We start from the raw sequence: 19956 nt of genomic DNA, 5'->3' as shown, positions 1-19956 counted from the left end.
GCCGCGAGATCATGACCTGAGCTGAAGTCAGACGCTTAACCAACTGAGCCACCCAGGTGCCCCAAGATTAGCATAATTTTTCTAACAACTTGATGAGTCATAATGTATGAAAAATATACTATATATATATATACTTTATATATATATATATATATATATATATATATATATAAATGGTTTGACCTCATGATAGTCTTATAATTCAAATGAAAACTAAAATGAGATGCCATTTTCAACCTGTCAGATTAACAAATTCAAATAAGAATCATAACACCCAAACTTGGCAAGGGTATAAGGAAAAAAAAAGCATACTCACATATTGAACACAGAGGAGAAATTGGAGGACAATGGACAATATGTGTCAAAAGGATTAAAAACACTCAAGCCTGAAATTCTCCTTCTAAGAATATTCCTCAAGGTAAAAATCATGCCAACGTGCAAAGATGTACTCCATTTCATAAATTCTAAGGCGTTCATTTTTCATCTGAACATCTCTGAAATTGGAATATGTCTTCTCAATAATGGTGCTTACACTGTATGAAATCCTATATGCACAAGGATGTTCAAAATTTTAAAATAACCTAAAAGTCTGAAAACAGAAACCTGGTTATTTTTTGGTATATAGACATAGAAGAGAATATTATGAAAACATTTGACACAGAAATGCCATAATATACCATTGATAAAATTAGAAAAGATTACTAAATAATATACACATAGTATAATCTTTTATGTTTATATCTATTCCACTGTTACACGTATCTGTATGCATAAATGTGTATGTGTGGGTTTATATATCCATAGAAGAAAATCTTGCCTAAAATGCTATAGTTGTTACTTCTATGTGGTGGAATTATAGATAATTTACACTTTTTTTTTTTTTTTTGGTCTTACTCATCTGTTTTTCGATAATGGCTACCTAATACTTGTGGGAAAAACACTTAAGTGAAAAACAAAATTATTTACAAAATTATTTATCGTAGGCAATTTTAATAGCCCAAAACAAGTTAAACAAAAAACATTTTTAAGCAGCTTATTTTATTTAAAAATCTATTTTTGGGGCACCTGGGTGGCGCAGTCGGTCAAGCGTCCGCCTTCAGCCAGGTCACGATCTCGCGGTCCGGGAGTTCGAGCCCCGCGTCAGGCTCTGAGCCATGTCAGGCTCTGGGCTGATGGCTCAGAGCCTGGAGCCTGTTTCCGATTCTGTGTCTCCCTCTCTCTCTGCCCCTCCCCCGTTCATGCTCTGTCTCTCTCTGTCCCAAAAATAAATAAACGTTGAAAAAAAAAATTAAAAAAAAAAATTAAAATCTATTTTAAATTTTATTTAAAATTTTTAAACAGCCTACTTAGGTGGACAGGCCTGTATAAATATAATTTGATATTTATAATTTTTTTAATGTTTATTTATTTTTGAGAGAGAGACAGAGCATGAGTGGGGGAGAGCAGAGAGAGAGAGAGGGACACACAGACTGTGAAGTAGGTTCCAGGCTCTGAGCTGTCAGCACGGAGCCCGACGTGGGGCTCGAACTCACAAGCTGTGAGGTCATGACCTGAGCCAAAGTCGGACGCCCAACTGACTGAGCCACCCAGGCACCCCAATATAATTTGGTATTTAAAGCACATAAGTAAGCAACAACAATATACTCAGGCCAATATTCGCATCATTTACTGGGGTTTTAGAGTGAGTCAAATACTGAGCTAGATGGTTTATGTATATTGTCTCAGTTATCCCCCAGACCTGTGCGGTAAGAATAGTGACCTCAATTTATAAAAGGAGAAAGTGTGGTTCAGAGAGATGAAAGTAATTTGATGAGGACTGTATGCCCTCACATCATGAAGCTACAATCTGAATCCATGCAGGGAATCTAAAGAATCTCAAGTCTCCATGTCACATCCTCCAGCGTGGTTACATCACGTTTAACTTACATGCTATCTTCAGAAACTGACCCCACTCTAAAGTATGATGTAGCTATCTTGAATAATCCCCACAAAAGGAAACCTGCTCATGTGCATTAAGTTCGTAAAGCTGATATTAACATTTTTTAAGAGAATGGAACAAACCCTGAAGGGAAATGGGAATTTATTAAAATTCTGCACCCACATCCTATTTACCTCTAAAGCTGAAGTAATTAACTATTAGCTCAAAGATAGAATGGCTTACAGGCATAGGTAACTCCATTGAGAGTTTTCTTTCTTCTTTTTGGTGTAATTCTTTGGTAATTTAAATTTAAAGTGATGTGCCTAAAAATTATAAGATTATAGATGAAAACTATGAGGTTCTAGAAGAAACCCTGTATTCAGTTCATTATGGACATCATTCAGTTCATTATGGACAATTTAAGAAATAATCAAGGGTGATCTGACTTGTGGCTTAACATTAAAATCTAAATGCTGCTAGAGACAACTGTAGAATCTTGTTTCTCTGCCCCAACTGTCTAGGACCTGGTGGCTGGGGCGCGGCTAATAGGTTGGATTACTCTTATGATGATTTCTTGGACTCCGTGCAAGAAACACCCTCAGGTGCCAGCAAAGCCAGATCTTCACGAATGAAAAGAAGCGCCCCGTTATCTAACCACAAAATTAAGTTAATTTTTAACATCACAGGTAAGGATAGACTGTCTATTTGAAAAAAACAATATTGTGGGGAAGTCTTGAAACCTATTTCAAGTGTGGAAACCTTGAAAATAGGTGTGGAAACTTATTTTGCAAATTTTCCATGTCTTATCATTCTTAGGAAATAATCCTGGAACCCCAAACTAGGGACAGCACAGTCCCCTAAGTTTTGTCATTCTTTTCAATTTAATATCACAGATACATTTTATGATTCTCGCAGCAACAAGTAGCCTTCTTTGTACTCATTTTGACATGACACACTGAGGCATGTTTTTAAAAAACAAGAGCTTGCAGAAATTTAACATGCTACATGGGAGAAGTTCATGAAAACAATCTAGATCCAGCTATAAGAGAAGGATTTAAACAAATTGCATTGTTCCTAATATTGTCCACGTACTAGTTGTTCAGTAAGTAGTGACTGAGTTTGAGTTTATCTTTCCTGGAAGATTCTAAATATGCCATTTCTTCTTGCTGAAGAACTAACTACAAACAGTTTCCTGAAACACCGTGTGTGCCGTGTTATGTTTTATTTCATCTTGTTTTTATCTCAGCTAGTGTGCCATTACCCAGTGAAAGAAATGATACCCTTGAACTGGAAAATCAGCAACGACTCATTATGACTTTGGAAACCATTACAAATCAACTGAAAAGGATCCTCAATGAGGAGCCCATGTATTCCTTTCAGCTTGAAACTGACATGCTTGTAGCCGAGAGCAATTCGTTGGAGACCGAAAAGGCTTTCCTTTTCTGCAGACCAGGCTCAGTGCTGAGAGGGCGGATGTGTGGTAAGACTTTTCCCTGCAATACAAAATACCTGGCGCATAGTGGGTCAGATGAGATGCACAGAGCTGTTTTACAACTATACAGGGATACTGAAATGAAACATTTCGCTCTTGCTTTGTGGTCCTTACTACCATTCTGTCTGAGGAGTCTAAGTAACCACTATTGTTCAGGACAAGAAAACTATTTCACGTATGGGACTCAGATCCTTAGAGTTCACAGCTTTCAACAACATCTCCAGTAATAATAATAACGAATACTTTTGGACCATTTCCATAGGCTGGCTGAGCATCTCTCATGTTTAATTCTGTTTACCAATTCTGCGAAGTGCTATTATTATTAAGCACATTTTATGGATGGCAAAACTGAAGCCGGAGAGAGAGGCTAGGCACTTAGTAAGTCTTACCCCTTAAGACAGTAAGTGGTGTAGCTAAGATTCCCACCCAGGTAGCCAATGCCAAGTTTGCGTGGCATAGAATCAGCCATTTTAAAGTGTACGAGTTCATTGGTATTTAGTACATTCATGATGTTGTTCAGCCATCACTGCTACCAAAATATTTTCATCACCTCCAAAGAAGATCTCATAACCATTAAGTAGCCATTCCTCATTCTCCTTACCCCCAGCCCCTTAATTTCTTTTTTTTTTATTTATTTATTTTTTATTTATTTTTATTTTTTTTCTTAATCTCCTGTTTTTATTTTTTTATTTTTTTTTATATGAAATTTATTGTCAAATTGGTTTCCATACAACACCCAGTGCTCATCCCAAAAGGTGCCCTCCTCAATACCCATCACCCACCCTCTCCTCCCTCCCACCCCCCATCAACCCTCAGTTTGCTCTCAGTTCTCAACAGTCTCTTATGCTTTGGCTCTCTCCCACTCTAACCTCTTTTTTTTTTTTTTTTCCTTCCCCTCCCCCATGGGTTCCTGTTAAGTTTCTCAGGATCCACATAAGAGTGAAACCATATGGTATCTGTCTTTCTCTGTATGGCTTATTTCACTTAGCATCACACTCTCCAGTTCCATCCACGTTGCTACAAAAGGCCATATTTCATTTTTTCTCATTGCCACGTAGTATTCCATAGTGTATATAAACCACAATTTCTTTATCCATTCATCAGTTGATGGACATTTAGGCTCTTTCCATAATTTGGCTATTGTTGAGAGTGCTGCTATGAACATTGGGGTCCAAGTGCCCCTATGCATCAGTACTCCTGTGTCCCTTGGATAAATTCCTAGCAGTGCTATTGCTGGGTCTTAATTTCTAACCCCGACTGCCACAGTCTGGATCAATTCCAGCCTGTTTCCCGTATAAGCCGATTGTTTATAGATACTGGAAACTCCTCTAACCAGGTTCTGTACACTCAACTGGACCAAATGACATGAGTCTGGTGCCAGTCTCTCTGTAGGCATGGGATCTTGCCTCCTGGATGGAAAACCTTCCTCAGCAGTTTTTATTGCTTTTCCCAGAGCTCTGTTGGGTGATCAATTCAGCCCAGCAAAAGCACATTAAAGTGGTCATTCTGAGCCTGCTCTTGTTTCCTCCCTACCTTGTGAATAAAAATTAGAAGTCACCTTGACCAGTGTTCTGCATTTCTCAGTGTGTTCTTGCGACTGCCTGTAGCAGCAGCATCTGAAGTGCTCATCAAACTGCATCTTGACTCAGGTCCTATCCCAGAACTAATACATCTGACACTTTGGGGGCAGAGCCTTGGACTCTGAATTTTTAGTGAGGTCCCAGGTAATTCTTATAGACTTTAACATCAGAATCCTCTAGGTGCTAATTTCAAATACTCTCTCTGTGCAAATACTAAGTTTGCAAGCAGCCTTTTAGTGGGCTTAACATTCCACTGTGGTCTCAGAAATCCTGAGTCACGTCAAGTCCGCCAAGTAGTAGACCAGATCTCCAAGGAAGAAGGTCCTGACGTTGGCCTGTTTCCTGGGAACCCTTGAGTCTGAGGATGCCTCGGACTTGCCTTCAGTGGACAGTAATTCCTGTAGGCAGAGACAGGGGTCTGCTTAACTCATCTCTTTTACTCTCACAGCCTTTTCCTGGTTTTGTGTCTAGAAATGATGCTGCAATGGACAAGCAGTCCATTTCATAAGGGAGCCATTCAGAGCAACAGCTAAGGAACTGTTTTTCAGATCTTGAAGCCTCAAATTAACCTAAATGTGCATTGTTTTATCCTTTTCTTTCAGCAGCCTTTTCTTTGTTAGCTCTGTGTTTCCCGGGATCATCTTCTTTAATCCACACTTTAAAGCCCCTATCATGGAAGCCTGAAGCTTGGGCAATAAGAATTTGCATTTTCTTAAACAAAAAAGAATCTACTCTTTGTTTCTAGAAATACATTTCTGGAAGGTTTATCTTGTGAGTAAACCTCTGACAATAAGATTTAACACATAAACAGTAGTACTTGGAAGCGTGCTTAATTATTTTCGTGCCTTAGGAAAAAAGAACCCAAATATGTTCCATTTCTCTAGTTTACTGTATTCAGTGTTTCCTGTTTGTTTTCTTTTCAGTCAATTGCCCTTTGGGAACCTATTATTCCCTGAAGCATTCTGTCTGTGAAAGCTGCTTCACGGGATCCTATCAAGATGAAGAAGGGCAACTTGAGTGCAAACTCTGTCCAACAGGGACTTATACTGAATATCCCCATTCTAGAAGCAGCTCAGAATGCAAAGGTAATGGCTTAGTGCACATTTTGACCAGAAGCCTGAATTTGATCTCCAGTTATGAAGTCTCAATGGCAGATAGGATTATTTTTGTCTTTTGATTTTCAATTATTATCTTAATGTTTCCCTCACTTTAAAGAAGTCTATTTTTTCCCCTTTGGAACATTTTATTGCTCTAAGTCAAATTTCACTGTCAATAATTCGAATCCACATTTATCAAATAACTCAGGTTTTTTTTTTTTTTTAGTGAATCTCACATTAATTGGTGGCAAGGACTTCCGTAACACTTAGCAATCATATTAGAATGGTACTTGATACGAGATCAACTCTCCATTTACTTGGAAATTAATGACTATAGGTACAGATGCATGTATTCTTTCTAGTAAAGTATCTCAAGATTTTATAAAAACATTTTATTGTCATTCTCAATAAACATTCCTGATGGGAATGTTCTCTTTCATGGTTAAAGTTATAATAAGCTACACCTAGAAGAAGGAATTTCAGACCTGCACCCTCACTGTTGTTGCAAATGCAGATGTGGTTGCTGAATGACAAATATAAACGTGAGAGTTGCGCTAGGTGATTAGAAGTGCTAAAAACATTAGCAGTGCTGGAAATGAGCATCATTTGGAGGACGAAGGCAGAAGGAATGGATGGTGAACCTGGGGGCTGAGGATTCTGGCCCTACCACAAAGCCACTGCTTTGAATCTTAGAAAGTTGCTTAATCTCTCTGGGCTTCATGCTAAGACTACTTTTATTCTCTGCTCTGCCAGCCCTCAGTTGGGGTCTGTAGGTAGGAGGGCAGAAGAGGGCCAGTTCTCAGAGCCATGAAGGTACCGCTATTATTATGCGGTTCTAGCCCAATTTGAGGTTTTGTTTTCTGTCACTCCAGAAGTAGTGTGCAAGCTGAGAACTTATACAAGGACAAGTCCCCCTGTGTACAACTTGTTCTTATGACAGTACCTTTCTGAGATGGGATTTCTAACTTCACTCAAAACCCATTTATTGGCAGGGGCCTGGGTGGCTCGGTTGGTTAAGTGTCCGACTTCGGCTCAGGTCATGATCTCATGGCTCATGAGTTCAACCCCTGCATCGGGATCTGTGCTGACAGCTCAGAGCCTGGAGCCTGCTTCGGATTCTGTGTCCCCCTCTCTCTCTCTGCCCCTCCCCCATTTGTGCTCGGTCTTTCTCTCTCTCTCTCTCTCTCAAAAATAAATAAACTTTAAAAATTAAAAAATAAACAATTATTGGTACTTTCTAGGTGGCTATGCTAGGTAATAACGAAAGTAACTAGAAATCAGTCTAAAACTTACTAGTACAGAGAAGCATGGGGCAGTCTAAAATACAATCTATATGTAGTTCTTTGTGTCTCTCATTGTATCCTGAATAAATTAAAATGCAGAAAACCTTACCCTACCGAGTGCTAGTTTTGTCTAGCTTAATGTCATTGTTCCTAACCATATTACGTTTTTCTCTTCAGCTCAGTGCAAACAAGGCACTTACTCATCAAATGGCCTTGAGACGTGTGAATCGTGTCCACTGGGCAGCTACCAGCCAGCATTTGGTTCCCGGAGCTGCCTCTCGTGTCCAGAAAACACTTCAACTGTGAAAAGAGGAGCCGTGGACATATCTGCTTGTGGAGGTAATTGAAGCCTTAGAAGTTGTTATTTCTTTACACCTGATACAGGCTCTATACCTGGAGGAGTGGGATGTTTTCAGCAAAACCGTTATGTCCACTGTAAGCAAAGAAAGTAAATGACTGTCTCTTCATGGAGAGTTTCCTTTCATTCAGCCAGTCAACACTTAAGTCTAAACACCGGCAATACAAACACCGTGCTCGTGCCTTTAGGATCCCAAAAAAAGGTGCAAGACTTGGTCTCAGGATTCAGTATTAATAAACATGTGCCTCCATGATATGGGAGAAATATATCTCATCTAGGAACTTAGTTTCCTCCTTTATGAAGTGAGGTCCTATCTCATGTTCCTTGAAACTCTGAAAAGACATTCAATGAATTATGACATTTCATTTCCTGTAGTTTGAAGGTTTTTGTGAGCAGTTATCCACTCTGGCTGTACTTTGGAATCATCTGCACATTTACATCAACATTTTAAAAATACTGAAGCCCTATCTCCTCTCCAATATTCTGATTTAACTTGTCTGGTGTTCTTTTTAAGTTCTATACCCTTCCCCAAGTGATTGAGAAGTTACAAGGGGGCACCTGGGTGGCTCAGTCAGTTGAGCTTCTGACTTTGGCTCAGGTCATGATCTTGCATTCGTGGGTTCGAACCCCGCATCAGGCTCTGTGCTGACAGCTCAGAGCCTGAGCCACCTTTGGATTCTTGTCTCCCTCTCTCTTTGCCCCTCCCCTGCTTGCACTCTGTCCTTGTCTCTTAAAAAATAAAATAAAACATTAAAAAAAAAAAAGTAACAGGAAAAGTTGAATATGACTAATTTTGGGTCTCACATGTCAGCATGGAGGGCTTCAAAATGAAGATTGCAGGGTCCCACCCTTAGAGTTTTTAAGTCAGCAGGTCTGGTGTGGGGCCTGAAAATTTACATTTCTAACTAGTTCATTAGTGATGCTCCTTCTACTTGGTCCAGGGACCATATGTTGAGAGCCACTGGTTTGTTTGTTTGTTTGTTTGTTTTTCAGTTTATTTATTTATTTTGAGAGAGACACAGCATGAGCAGGGGAGGAGCAGAGAGAGAGGGAGAAAGAGATTCCCATGCAGGGCTCAAACTCATGAACATTGAGATCATAGCCTGAGCTAAAACCAAGAGTCGGTTGCTTAACCAACTGAGCCACCCAGGTGCCCCAAGAGCCACTGGTTTAAACAGAAATAAGAAGATTAGGGCTCCAGTTTTCAAATATTTCTAACATCCCTACCATGTACAGTTTTCCAATACAGCATAAAGACTAGAAGATGCAAGCAAAACTGAAAAATGAAAACTTAAAATGGCCATGACCCTAAGGCTGAGAGCCCTGCTGCCAGGAACTCCCAACTCCATGCATGAACTTTGCAAAGTCAATGAAACTTGTTTAAAAATAAAAAGTCACTGGCCTACCTCTGCTGCATCACTGGGAACAGAATAAGCATGCTGGATGAAACATGGCTTTTTAAAAATAGTGGATCCTCCACTTTCTCTACACCCTTATTTAAAAACCTAAGGTCTACAGCCATCTGAAAATTTAAAAACTGCTCCCTTAGTAAATAATACACATCTGTATCCAATTAGAAACAAATTTTTGGAGAACAACTGTATAGGACATTTTCCTTTGGTGCTGGGACATTCCTTTGTAATGTCCAGCATTACATCGTAGGATCTGCAGTCCTCATAAGACGGTACTGCAGGGAGAAAACCAGGAAGCATGCCATAATTACAGGTTTTATATACTGTGCCAGTTTCACCAGTTTAAGTCGTCTCAGTCAGGTGGGATCGCAGTACATAGAAAAGTCTGTTAGAACTTTGGAACCGGGCAAGCAGCGTTCATCAACCTGATATTTCACTGAAGAGAAGAGAATTTAACGGCGACCTAATTGAAGCTCATAAACCATGTCTGTTACGTCATACCAGCTTTGAGGATTCTTTTTTTTTATTAAAAAGCAAATCAGGGGGCGCCTGGGTGGCTCGGTCGGTTAAGCGTCCGACTTCGGCTCAGGTCATGATCTCACGGTCTGTGAGTTCGAGCCCCGCGTCGGGCTCTGTGCTGACATCTCAGAGCCTGGAGCCTGTTTCAGATTCTGTGTCTCCCTCTCTCTCTGCCCCTCCCCTGTTCATGCTCTGTCTCTCTCTGTCTCAAAAATAAATAAATGTTAAAAAAAAATTTTTAAAAAAAGCAAATCAGGCTTCACATTATGGTTGAAATAGATCTACTAAGGACTTTTTTTTTTTTTTTTTTTTGGTCAATATACAAATGAGTTTTGGAAGAAAGTCTACAGTAAAAAATTCTCTTTTTCTCCCTCACTCCCTCCAACCACAAAAGTAACTAGGATCTTTACAGTGAAACAAATTCATATCTGATGATTTTTCCTTTTAGCTTCCCAAATAAGCCTTGAGGTTTGTCTAATACCAAATTATTGCAATAAAGTGATTATAATTCCCAGAAAGTCTCTAATTAAACTTCTGGTAACTGCCATATTTCTCCTAATATTCCCAGCATAAGTTTTAACCACATTCTGTTCGTCATAAGTGAGTTAGGCAGAGCTGAACTCAACATTCTTCTGTGGTGTTAAATACATACCGTTTTACTTTAAACTTACATGTGTATGATTTCTAAAATAGTCTCATATATATTTGTCTCAGTTTTAAGCTCCTTCCTTCCTCCCTTCCTTATTTTTTTCGTTCTGTAGTGATTTATTTTTAGGTATATGTTTATGGTTTACCTACTCTTTTACTAAAGTATTACTTTTTGCATTCTTTAGCATGTTGAATTTAAAGTTATTTTTAAGTATATTACTATATTAAAGTAATATATATTTCATGCATTTCATGTTTTATCACCACTTAGAATATTAAATACCCTTAGGTCTGTGGCTACAAACTGAAGAGTCTGAAATTTTTCATTTTTTAAAAGTGACTTTCAGGGGTGCCTGGGTGGCTCAGTCAGTTAAGCATCCAGCTCTTGGGTTTCGGCTCAGGTCATGGTCTCATGGTTTGCGGGTTCGAGCCCCACATCAGACTCTGTGCTGGCAGCAGGGAGTCTGGCTCAAGCTCTCTCTCTTACACACAAAATAAATAAATAAACTTTAAAAAATGAAAATTAAAAAATTAAAAATTACGTAGACTTTTATCAGAAGAATAAGTCCCACAAATGATTATTTTTTTGGTGATGGTGTTGTTTACATACGGTCCTATAGGAAAAGGAAAGATTATTGCTGAACCGGGATGATATTTCTTACCCCGGCCCCACAGAACGAAGTTAAAAGGAAGCTTAGGATAAGAGTCTCTGACCCCTGAATTTGTTTTAGGAAAGCCATTTATTTTATTTCATATTTTTTTAAGTTTATTTATTTTGAGAGAGACAGAGTGAGAGCGCGTGCGCTCACATACAAGTGGGAGAGGGGCAGAGAGAGAGAGAGAGAAAGATAGAATCCCAAGCAGGCTCTTTGCTGCAGGCCTGCAGTGGGCTTGATCCCATGAACCAGGAGATCATGACCTGAGCTGACTAAGAGCCTGCCTGACCTCAAGCTCAACCGACTGAGCCACCCAGGCGCCCCAGGAAAACCATTTAAAATGCAAAATTCACTTGGCTCCAGGGCTGTCTGTGTTATCCTTAACACCATCAGGGAACAGACGTGTGGGATTACATTTTTCAGGTCACTTCAATGCACTATTTTTAATTCTATTTTAATATCACTTTTGGCATACTTAGATTTCTCTCTGTCTCCAGTAGAAGAGGTTAAAAGGATCTTGTCCCATTTTTCTTGACTCAGAAACCACAGCTGCTTTGACCAAGATTCAAAATGAAACTTTTTCCCCCTCTCTTCTTACAAAATTAGACCATGAGGAACTGCCTGTGTATAGGCGCATGTGTGTATATTTAACACTGTATTGTATACTACATATAACGCTATTGTTATGTATGTTATGTTTACATTTACATATGCTATATGTGTATATGTATGCTTACAACATATATATATGTATATTTACTATATGTATCAATAATATATTAAGTACTGACTGTCCACTCCTGGAAAGTATATTTCTGATGACAACTGTCTCCCTTTGGAATATAATTTAAGCTCATTTTCACATGAAAATTCACACTTTCTGTGCCAAAAAGCAAAGTATAGGGGCACCTGGGTGACTCGGTTGGTTAAGCATCTCATTCTTGGTTTCAGCTCAGGTCATGATCTTGCACTTTTGTCCGTTCAAGCCCCATGTCAGGCTCTACGCTGGCAGCACAGAGCCTGCTTGGGATTCTGCCTCTGCTCTCTCTGCCACTCCCCAACTTGCACTTTCTCACTGTCTCTCAAATAGGTCAATAAACGTAAAAAAAAAAGAAGCAAAATATAAACATCACTGTTTTGAAGAGCCAACTGACTTGCTGATTTTTAATCTTAAGATTTTATTATTATTGCATATTAGTATAATTTTTGACATTCTGTCAGTTTCTAGGGATGTAGTCTCTTTTTCTTTTTGAGGGTAAGGTGCTGAAAAAAATGTATGTGCAAAACAGTTTAATTCATCATAGCATCTTGGTTTCATTGACAGAATTTATATTTTTACCTTATCATACACACTCATATATCCTCTGAAGCAGAGTTTTATACCTTTATTGGTGGAAGATCTATGCCTCCAATTAACTACTGTAATTAGCTGTTTGGAGGTACCTTTTCCAAATAGATGATAAATTTTTTGGAAACTTGACATTCAGAAAACCCATTTTAAACTCAGCAACTTTATAATATGTTTGTGCAAAGCCCTGTCTAGAACTCTGAGATCTAGCAACAAAGAATAGATTAATTTATTCTTGGTGAGCAAAGGTATTTATAGTTTGAAGTTTTAATATACAAATGTTTTTGTTATAACAGGTATCTTGTTTCACTAAGATACTTACAATTTAAAGTTTTAATATAACAAATGTATTGAGAATATTTGTTTGTTTTTTTTTTAACGTTTATTTATTTTTGGGACAGAGAGAGACAGAGCATGAACGGGGGAGGGGCAGAGAGAGAGGGAGACACAGAATCGGAAACAGGCTCCAGGCTCTGAGCCATCAGCCCAGAGCCTGACGTGGGCTCGAACTCACGGACCGCGAGATTGTGACCTGGCTGAGAAGTCGGACGCTTAACCGACTGTGCCACCCAGGCACCCCGAGAATATTTGTTTCTAAATAAGCATTAATATCTATGATATCTTCTGCCATCTCTTGATTTGACTCCTGACTTTTTGTCAGAGGGTGTGTAAAGGAGCACTTTTGCAAAAGATGTGACTGGCTGTTGCTGCTTAAAAACTTTGACCTAAACCTCTTGAGATGACCGCAAATGCTTTATTGCTTATTTAATGTTTATTGTCATACCAATAAAAAAGAGATGCCATTACCCAGAATATCCTGCTCCGTTGAGCCTCAAGTGCATTTCTAAATTTTTCAGTCATACTGCTAATTATTTCTGCCATACTGATTTTTATTAACAAAAACCCAAAACCTAAATGGAAAGTATGCTGAGATTCCCCACAGCTACTTCCTTGTGTTCTTCTATATTTAAATTTATGCAGACACGTCTTGATAATTTTAGTGGTTTTCTCAGTTTGTAATGGTTTTAGGACTCATGCCCATGACACCAGTCAGTGCACATAAGAACATGCTCTGGATGAATTCATCTTTGGGTCACAATCTAAAATCCCAACCCAAAGATTTAGTCGTGGCTAGTCTGCCCCATCTTCCCTCTGCCAAATGCAACCAAAATTTATTGAAGAAAATGCAAGTTCGTGTCATATTTGAAGCTATTTCTTGTTTGGTTACCGTCCCACCAATTAACAAGATTTGGGTAAATGACAATATTCAACTGGATGTTGTTTATAAAAAGCATGTCTAACACAAAATGACATTACGAGGTTTAAAAGTAAAAAAAAAAAAAAAAAGACCCTTCCCCATAAATACCATAAATCATGGATAACTATACAGGAGAAATAAAATTTCTACTAACATGAAAAAAGCAACTTAAATCATCATCAAAATGTAAATTCAAGTAACAGTGCAATTCCATTTTCAGTTTCAAATTGAAAAAATACTTAAGTGATCATTATCAGTAGTGATGAGTACGTAGCAAGAGCCAATTCCATACACCACTGATGGGGCTGTAAGTTAAAATCTTTTTTTATTTATTTATTTTTTTTAAGGATTTGACATTCTGTATTAATGGCTTTACATTTTCCATTATCTTTAGATCTATAGATTCAACGACTCAAATTCAGCTGTTCAAATTCAACTATTATCCCAAGGAAATAATCAGAGCTGTATACATAAGTTTATGTAGAAAATTTCACATCAGCAATATTTATAATAGCTAACAAAGAAAAGCAACCTAAATGGCCAGTAGTAGAGGAAATGTTAGATTGTTTATGGTCTGTCAATGGCATGTAATATTTTTCTTTTCTTAAAAACCATGCTAGTTAACAAGTTGGAGAATGATTTGCGAAATGCTTAGGATATAATGTGAAGTAGAAAAATCAGAATACAATATTACAAGGTCAATTCAAACTTTTATTGCGTTAATGGGTGTTGTTAAGGGGGGGGGAACAACAGAATGTTTGGGTGATAACATAGTGCAAGCAGTAGATATGTGCAAGAGAATATTTTCACAATTCAGTAGCTTTCTTATGACTGAAGGTTGATGTACTTCTTTTCAAAATAGAGCATGTTGCTTCCGACTCACAAATGCTTTGTTTTTACCCGTGCAGTACCTTGTCCAGTAGGAGAATTCTCTCGTTCTGGATTAACACCCTGTTACCCGTGTCCTCGAGACTACTACCAACCCAATCCAGGGAAGTCCTTCTGCTTATCTTGTCCCTTTTATGGAACTACAGACTCCTCCGGTGCCGGATCGATCACCGACTGCTCCAGTAAGAAGATACACTTCATTTCTTACGTAATCGCGCATGTTGGCGACTTGCGTTGTCTTGTGGTAACCGTGATTCCGAATATTACTATTCTCAGTGGATGTGGGTGTCGGGACTTGCTAAATTGTCCTTTGGGGGCTTTTTGATGACAGTGACTCAAAGATTCTTATTTTGGGAGCATTGAACTTGATAACTTCCACATCTCTCTCTAAGAGTCTAGGATTTAGTTATATATGTCATCCATCTATATGGTCTCTTTTTTACTGTTACTAAAACAAAATATGTGTGACTTTACCCACTTTGATAACCAGAATATTGACTATCATATTTAGGTAGAGTCTACTTACTGGCAATATCTACGGCACACTGATTGGAAAATCTAATGTTTTCTTATTAATCTTATTAGGTTTTAGTTCAACTTTCTCAGCAGCAGAGGAAAGTGTAGTGCCCCTTACTTCTCCTGGACATATCAAAAAGAACTATGAAGTCAGCAGTCAGGCAAGTCCCTTTTATACTTCTAGAATCTTCTCCAGTGGAATGTTTGGAAAACATGATGCCATTTTACATGCCAAACTTGGGGAAATGGCCAGATTTGAAACCTTAAGTAATTGTCTCATGGATATTATCAATGAGTAATCGTATTTACTTGTGACTTCTAATAAGAACTTTAAAAAATGCAGTATCAGAAATTCTGAGTACCAAAAATTGGGAATTTTCCCCAGCAATGTCTGGCATAGAGAATGTGTGGGTAAGGGGAACCTCTAAATTCACTAATAACTAACACTTATCACAAGCATAACCCATCATTTGAGTAAGGGGCATTTGGTTAAACCAACGGCCTTTTTTCTGATTGGCAGCAAGAGTTACTCAACTTTCATGAAAATTATTTAAAATTTTTGTCAGAGAAAAAAAGAGATTGTTTATTGGAATAAGGTATAGTTTTTTTTTTAAAAATTAAGAGATAGAGCTCATGAACATAACTAGATTAATTGTTTGGTAGATTTAGCCATTACTCTGAATAGACCTTGTCCAATGTCATGATAAATTCTTTGGCTCTAAGTATTTTTAAGGAGGATAATAAGGTTGTATTTCTTATTTCAAGTTTCTGCAGTCTCGTCCAAACTTGTAAGGGCTTCATAAGTCACATTTGAAACTGAGCCCAGCAGACATAGAAATTTGTAATAATAACCAGAGAAGTGACTACCAACCCTGGAGAAGTATTAGAATCCTCTGGCCAAATTTAAAAAATAATGATGCACAGATCCCCAACCTCCAGAGGTTCTGATTTAGCTGGTCTGGGTGGGAGCCCTATCCTGTGTACTTTTAAAACACCTCAAATGGTTTCTGACATGAAGGCAGCATTTGAAAATACTTACTATAACATCACTTAAGGATAATATATATCATATATGTCCAACGTGGCAGGCACCAACATGATGCAGGCAACAGTCCAGCTGGCATTGTTGCGTGAACTCACCCAGAAACAGGAACCTAACACTGCAAACATCAAACTCCCTAGTCAGGATTGCTTTGAAGTGATTGAGTGTTTTGTCTCTGATAGATTTCTTTTTTTGCCACCCGGTAGGTTTTCCATGAATGTTTTTTAAACCCTTGCCGTAATAGTGGAACCTGCCAACAGCTTGGGCGTGGTTATGTTTGTCTCTGTCCATCTGGATATACAGGTAACATAGAGGAATGCAACTTTCAATATACGTTTCAAATGAAATCATTGTGACTTGCATATCAGACTCTGGGACGCTAAAAATAAACCCTGTGAGATACATTAGACTGTATCAGTGCACAAAAATTTGATTAGGCTTGATAAACCAAGGTGAAAAAAGTGCATAAATTACAAATTACAGTTTTCTTTTGCACATTTTGGAGGAAGAATAACGAATCATCTTCTCTATGAAAAAGTTACATCATAACTCACAATTTAAATAGGAATGCAGTTTCAGAGGCCATGGCCAAGGCTCCATTCTAACACAAATTAAATGTATGATACTCAACGTAGAACAATTTGTCCAGCATAAACATCTTTAAACAAACTCCAGTTTCTCTCATTGGCCTCACACTAGTGGAAGTTTTTGTGAATAGCTGTGATTTGTTGCTTTGTTTCTGTCTTTCTGGAAGCTATGCCTGGAAAAACAATATGGCTTTGAACTTGATTACGCAGGAATTATGTAAGAATTATGTTTTCTTGCAGTTTGAGTCGCATTCTAGTTCAGTCCAGAAATACAGTTTTTGAGAGGGAAGTGAACTATATCTTAAAATTATAATTTATTTAAAATAGTTTGCTATTTCCTCCTAGAAATGTAGTTTTTGCATTTTTCCCCACTTTTATGAAGCCAACATAAAATATCTTTTCAATGAGGAAAATGGTATTGAAATAAAAGAATTCACCACAAAATGAACAAAAGGAAAGTTGGAAAACAATGTAGCCCAGGCCTATCAAGAATATAGCATTCCACTTATTTCAACTTGGGTGTGTGTGTGTGTGTGTGTGTGTGTTTCAATTTTCACAAAAATTTTGTCCCAACATTCCATAAGAAATAATGGATCTTATCCTAGAATTTTATAAGCGAGTGGTGGTTGAGCAAGGGCGTAATACAGAACGGTGGTTCTCAAATTTTAATGTGCATCGGAATCATTTGGAGGGCTTCTTAAAACACAGAGTACTGGACCCTAACCCAGAATTTCTGATTTCAGTAGATCGAGGGAAGTTTTGATCATTTGCATTTCTGTCTCATTCCCAGGTAGTTGCTTATGCTATTGGTCCAGGGACCATTTTGAGACCCAGTGGTGTAGAGGAAGAACATGGGTTTCTGGCAGAGCTAGCCCACCGATAGCTTGTGTGCATCCTATGGAAAGATGTATCCTCACTCTAGGACACCTGGTATAGGAGCTGAGATCTGGCAAGACTTGGCCCCACCCCCTCTTCTCAGCCAGTGGTCTTGGTGGAAAGTATACATGACTTGGTGCTTTTCACTTTGGAGTTAAGCTAATTTCTGGCTCCATTTTATGCTCCCAGGTCTTCCCCCTCACCCTTCCCACCACCAACCTCTACCTTGGGATTTTCTGTCTTTTATGTATTTTTATAAGGATATCTTAAATCTCTTTAGAAAGAGGCAGTGCTTTCATTAAATACTTAACTAGACGGTAGCGCTTAAGGGATATTGCCCTTTCTTTCATCACCACCGCTCCCTATAAATTCAGATGATTGAGAGAATTATCTTTACATGATTCTGTTTCTGTGAATCTGTTTACATGATTCATGGTTCTGTTTCTGTGAATCCTTCCTTTGATTGTCCTTCAGTGTTTGGTTTCCATTTTAGGCTTAAAGTGTGAAACAGACATTGATGAATGCAGCTCACTGCCATGTCTCAACAGTGGAATTTGTAAAGACCTAGTTGGGCAGTTCGTTTGTGAATGCCCATCTGGTTACACAGGTAAGAGGAGAGTTTGTTGTCTTTACAGTATAAACATTGAAATCATTGAAATTTCATTGCTGGAAATCAAAACCACAAGTAGTATCTTACACCTGTTCGAATGGCTATCATCAGACAGACAGGAGGTAACAGTCTTGGCAAGCACATGGAGAAGAGGGAGGCTTTCTTGGTGGGAATGTAAACTGGTGCAGCCTCTAATGGAAAAGAGTATGGAGGTTCCTCAAAAACTTAAAAATAGAACTACTGTATGATTCAGCAATTCCACTGCTGGGTATCTATCCAAAGGGAATGAAGTCACTGTCTGGAAAATTTGTTCATTGTAGCATTGTTCACAATAGCCAAGATATGGAAGGAAGCTTAAGTGTATCTCAAGGGATGAATGGATAAATAAAAGGCGATCGATTTATATGTAGTGGAGTGTTACTCAGCCACACAAAAAAAGGAAATCCTGCCATTTGCAACAACATGGACAAAAAATGGAGGGCATATGCTAAATGAGATAAGTTGGACAGAGCAAGACATACTGTATGATCTCACTCATATGTGGAATCTAAAAAAGTCAAACTCACAGAAACGGAGTGTCAAATAGTGGTTTCCAGGGGCTGGGTGTGGGGTTATCATATATGTCATTTAAGGGTACAAACCTACAACTACTAGATAAGTAAGTCATGTTTAAGGACTCGGGGAATAAATTCAACAGAGAGGTGAACAACTAACAAATAATATAAAGTTTTTAAAGCAGATCACACTTATCGTCCTAACTATAAATAAATATAAAAATAAATAAATAAGCAAAATATTCACGGTCATCATTTTCCGTCCGATGCTGAAAATACCAGATTTCCTGCTAGAAATGTTTTGCAATAAGTAGAATGGAAGAAAACATTTTACTGCAATATATTTGGCAAAGAGCAACAATTTTTCACAACTATATTAGCCACAATTTCTGATTCTTCTGTTCTTAACACCTGAATGGCTTGCTTGAAAACTATTAGTCTTAAATTCCTTTCAGGTTTTCTCTGGGTAAAATATTCTGTTATTCTCTGCAGGTCAACTATGTGAAGAAAATATAAATGAGTGTAACTCTAGTCCTTGTCTAAATAAAGGAACCTGCATCGATGGCTTAGATGGCTATCACTGCTCCTGTGTGAAGGGATACACAGGTAAGATGTTTCCAGTTTTCCTTCATTGTCTCAAAGTCCTGCAAAGCACCACAAGGTACTACGTTTTTTTTTAACATCATGCTATGTTAACATTGACTTTCTGATTTTGTAACTGTGCTATTATTATCTAAGAGAAAGTCCTTTGAGGAAATTCACCCTGAAGTATTTCAGGGTAAAAAGGCATCAAGGGTGCAATTTAGTCTCAAACAGTTTAGAAAAATGTGTGTGTGTGTGTGTATGTGTGTGTGCACGCATATGTATGTGTGTGTAAAGGGAGACACGGAGACAGAGAGAGAGAGAAGACCAGAGTTTTATGCTAAGATAAACATTCAAGAAGGAACCGGAAATAAATTGTATAAGATCGTATTGCAAATTGATGCTAAATAAAATGATGTAGTATATATAATTTATAAAGAGAAATTTCCAGAAAAATGACCAGTGAAGGAAAAGGGCAAGGTCAAAGAAACAGAGTAAAATTTTGAACTAAATTTGCTAGTTTTATCTTTTAACATTATCTCAATTAGATGTCCCTTACTAATGTTAGCTTCAGGAAGTTCTAAGATAAAAACAGAAGATTACCAAAAAAAAAGAAAAAAGAAAAAAGAATGCTAAAATGACTTACAAAAGCCAACGCTCATTCAGGAGTGGATCTCAAAGCAGTGTGACAGGCCAGTAGTTCTAACAGCTTCCCTTCCAGGAAGGGAATCT

At 38.1% G+C, this 19956-nt stretch overlaps 1 protein-coding gene across 2 annotated transcripts in view; it reads left to right on the top strand.

Moving 5' to 3' along the window:
* Positions 1–19956, top strand: part of SVEP1 (sushi, von Willebrand factor type A, EGF and pentraxin domain containing 1) — a 199121-nt gene that overhangs the window by 97436 nt on the left and 81729 nt on the right. For both annotated transcript variants that reach the window (XM_040481945.1, XM_040481944.1), the window contains exons 16-24: positions 2440–2604; positions 3165–3398; positions 5914–6075; positions 7548–7709; positions 14478–14639; positions 15043–15134; positions 16222–16318; positions 17972–18085; positions 19135–19248. In XM_040481945.1, the coding sequence (XP_040337879.1) occupies positions 2440–2604; positions 3165–3398; positions 5914–6075; positions 7548–7709; positions 14478–14639; positions 15043–15134; positions 16222–16318; positions 17972–18085; positions 19135–19248 (1302 nt within the window). The remainder of the gene's footprint in view (positions 1–2439; positions 2605–3164; positions 3399–5913; positions 6076–7547; positions 7710–14477; positions 14640–15042; positions 15135–16221; positions 16319–17971; positions 18086–19134; positions 19249–19956) is intronic.

The sequence above is a fragment of the Herpailurus yagouaroundi genome, unplaced genomic scaffold, assembly GCF_014898765.1.
Source record: "Herpailurus yagouaroundi ecotype Mexico unplaced genomic scaffold, PumYag 160, whole genome shotgun sequence".
Lineage (NCBI taxonomy): Eukaryota > Metazoa > Chordata > Mammalia > Carnivora > Felidae > Herpailurus > Herpailurus yagouaroundi.
This window is presented reverse-complemented; position numbering and strand designations above follow the sequence as displayed.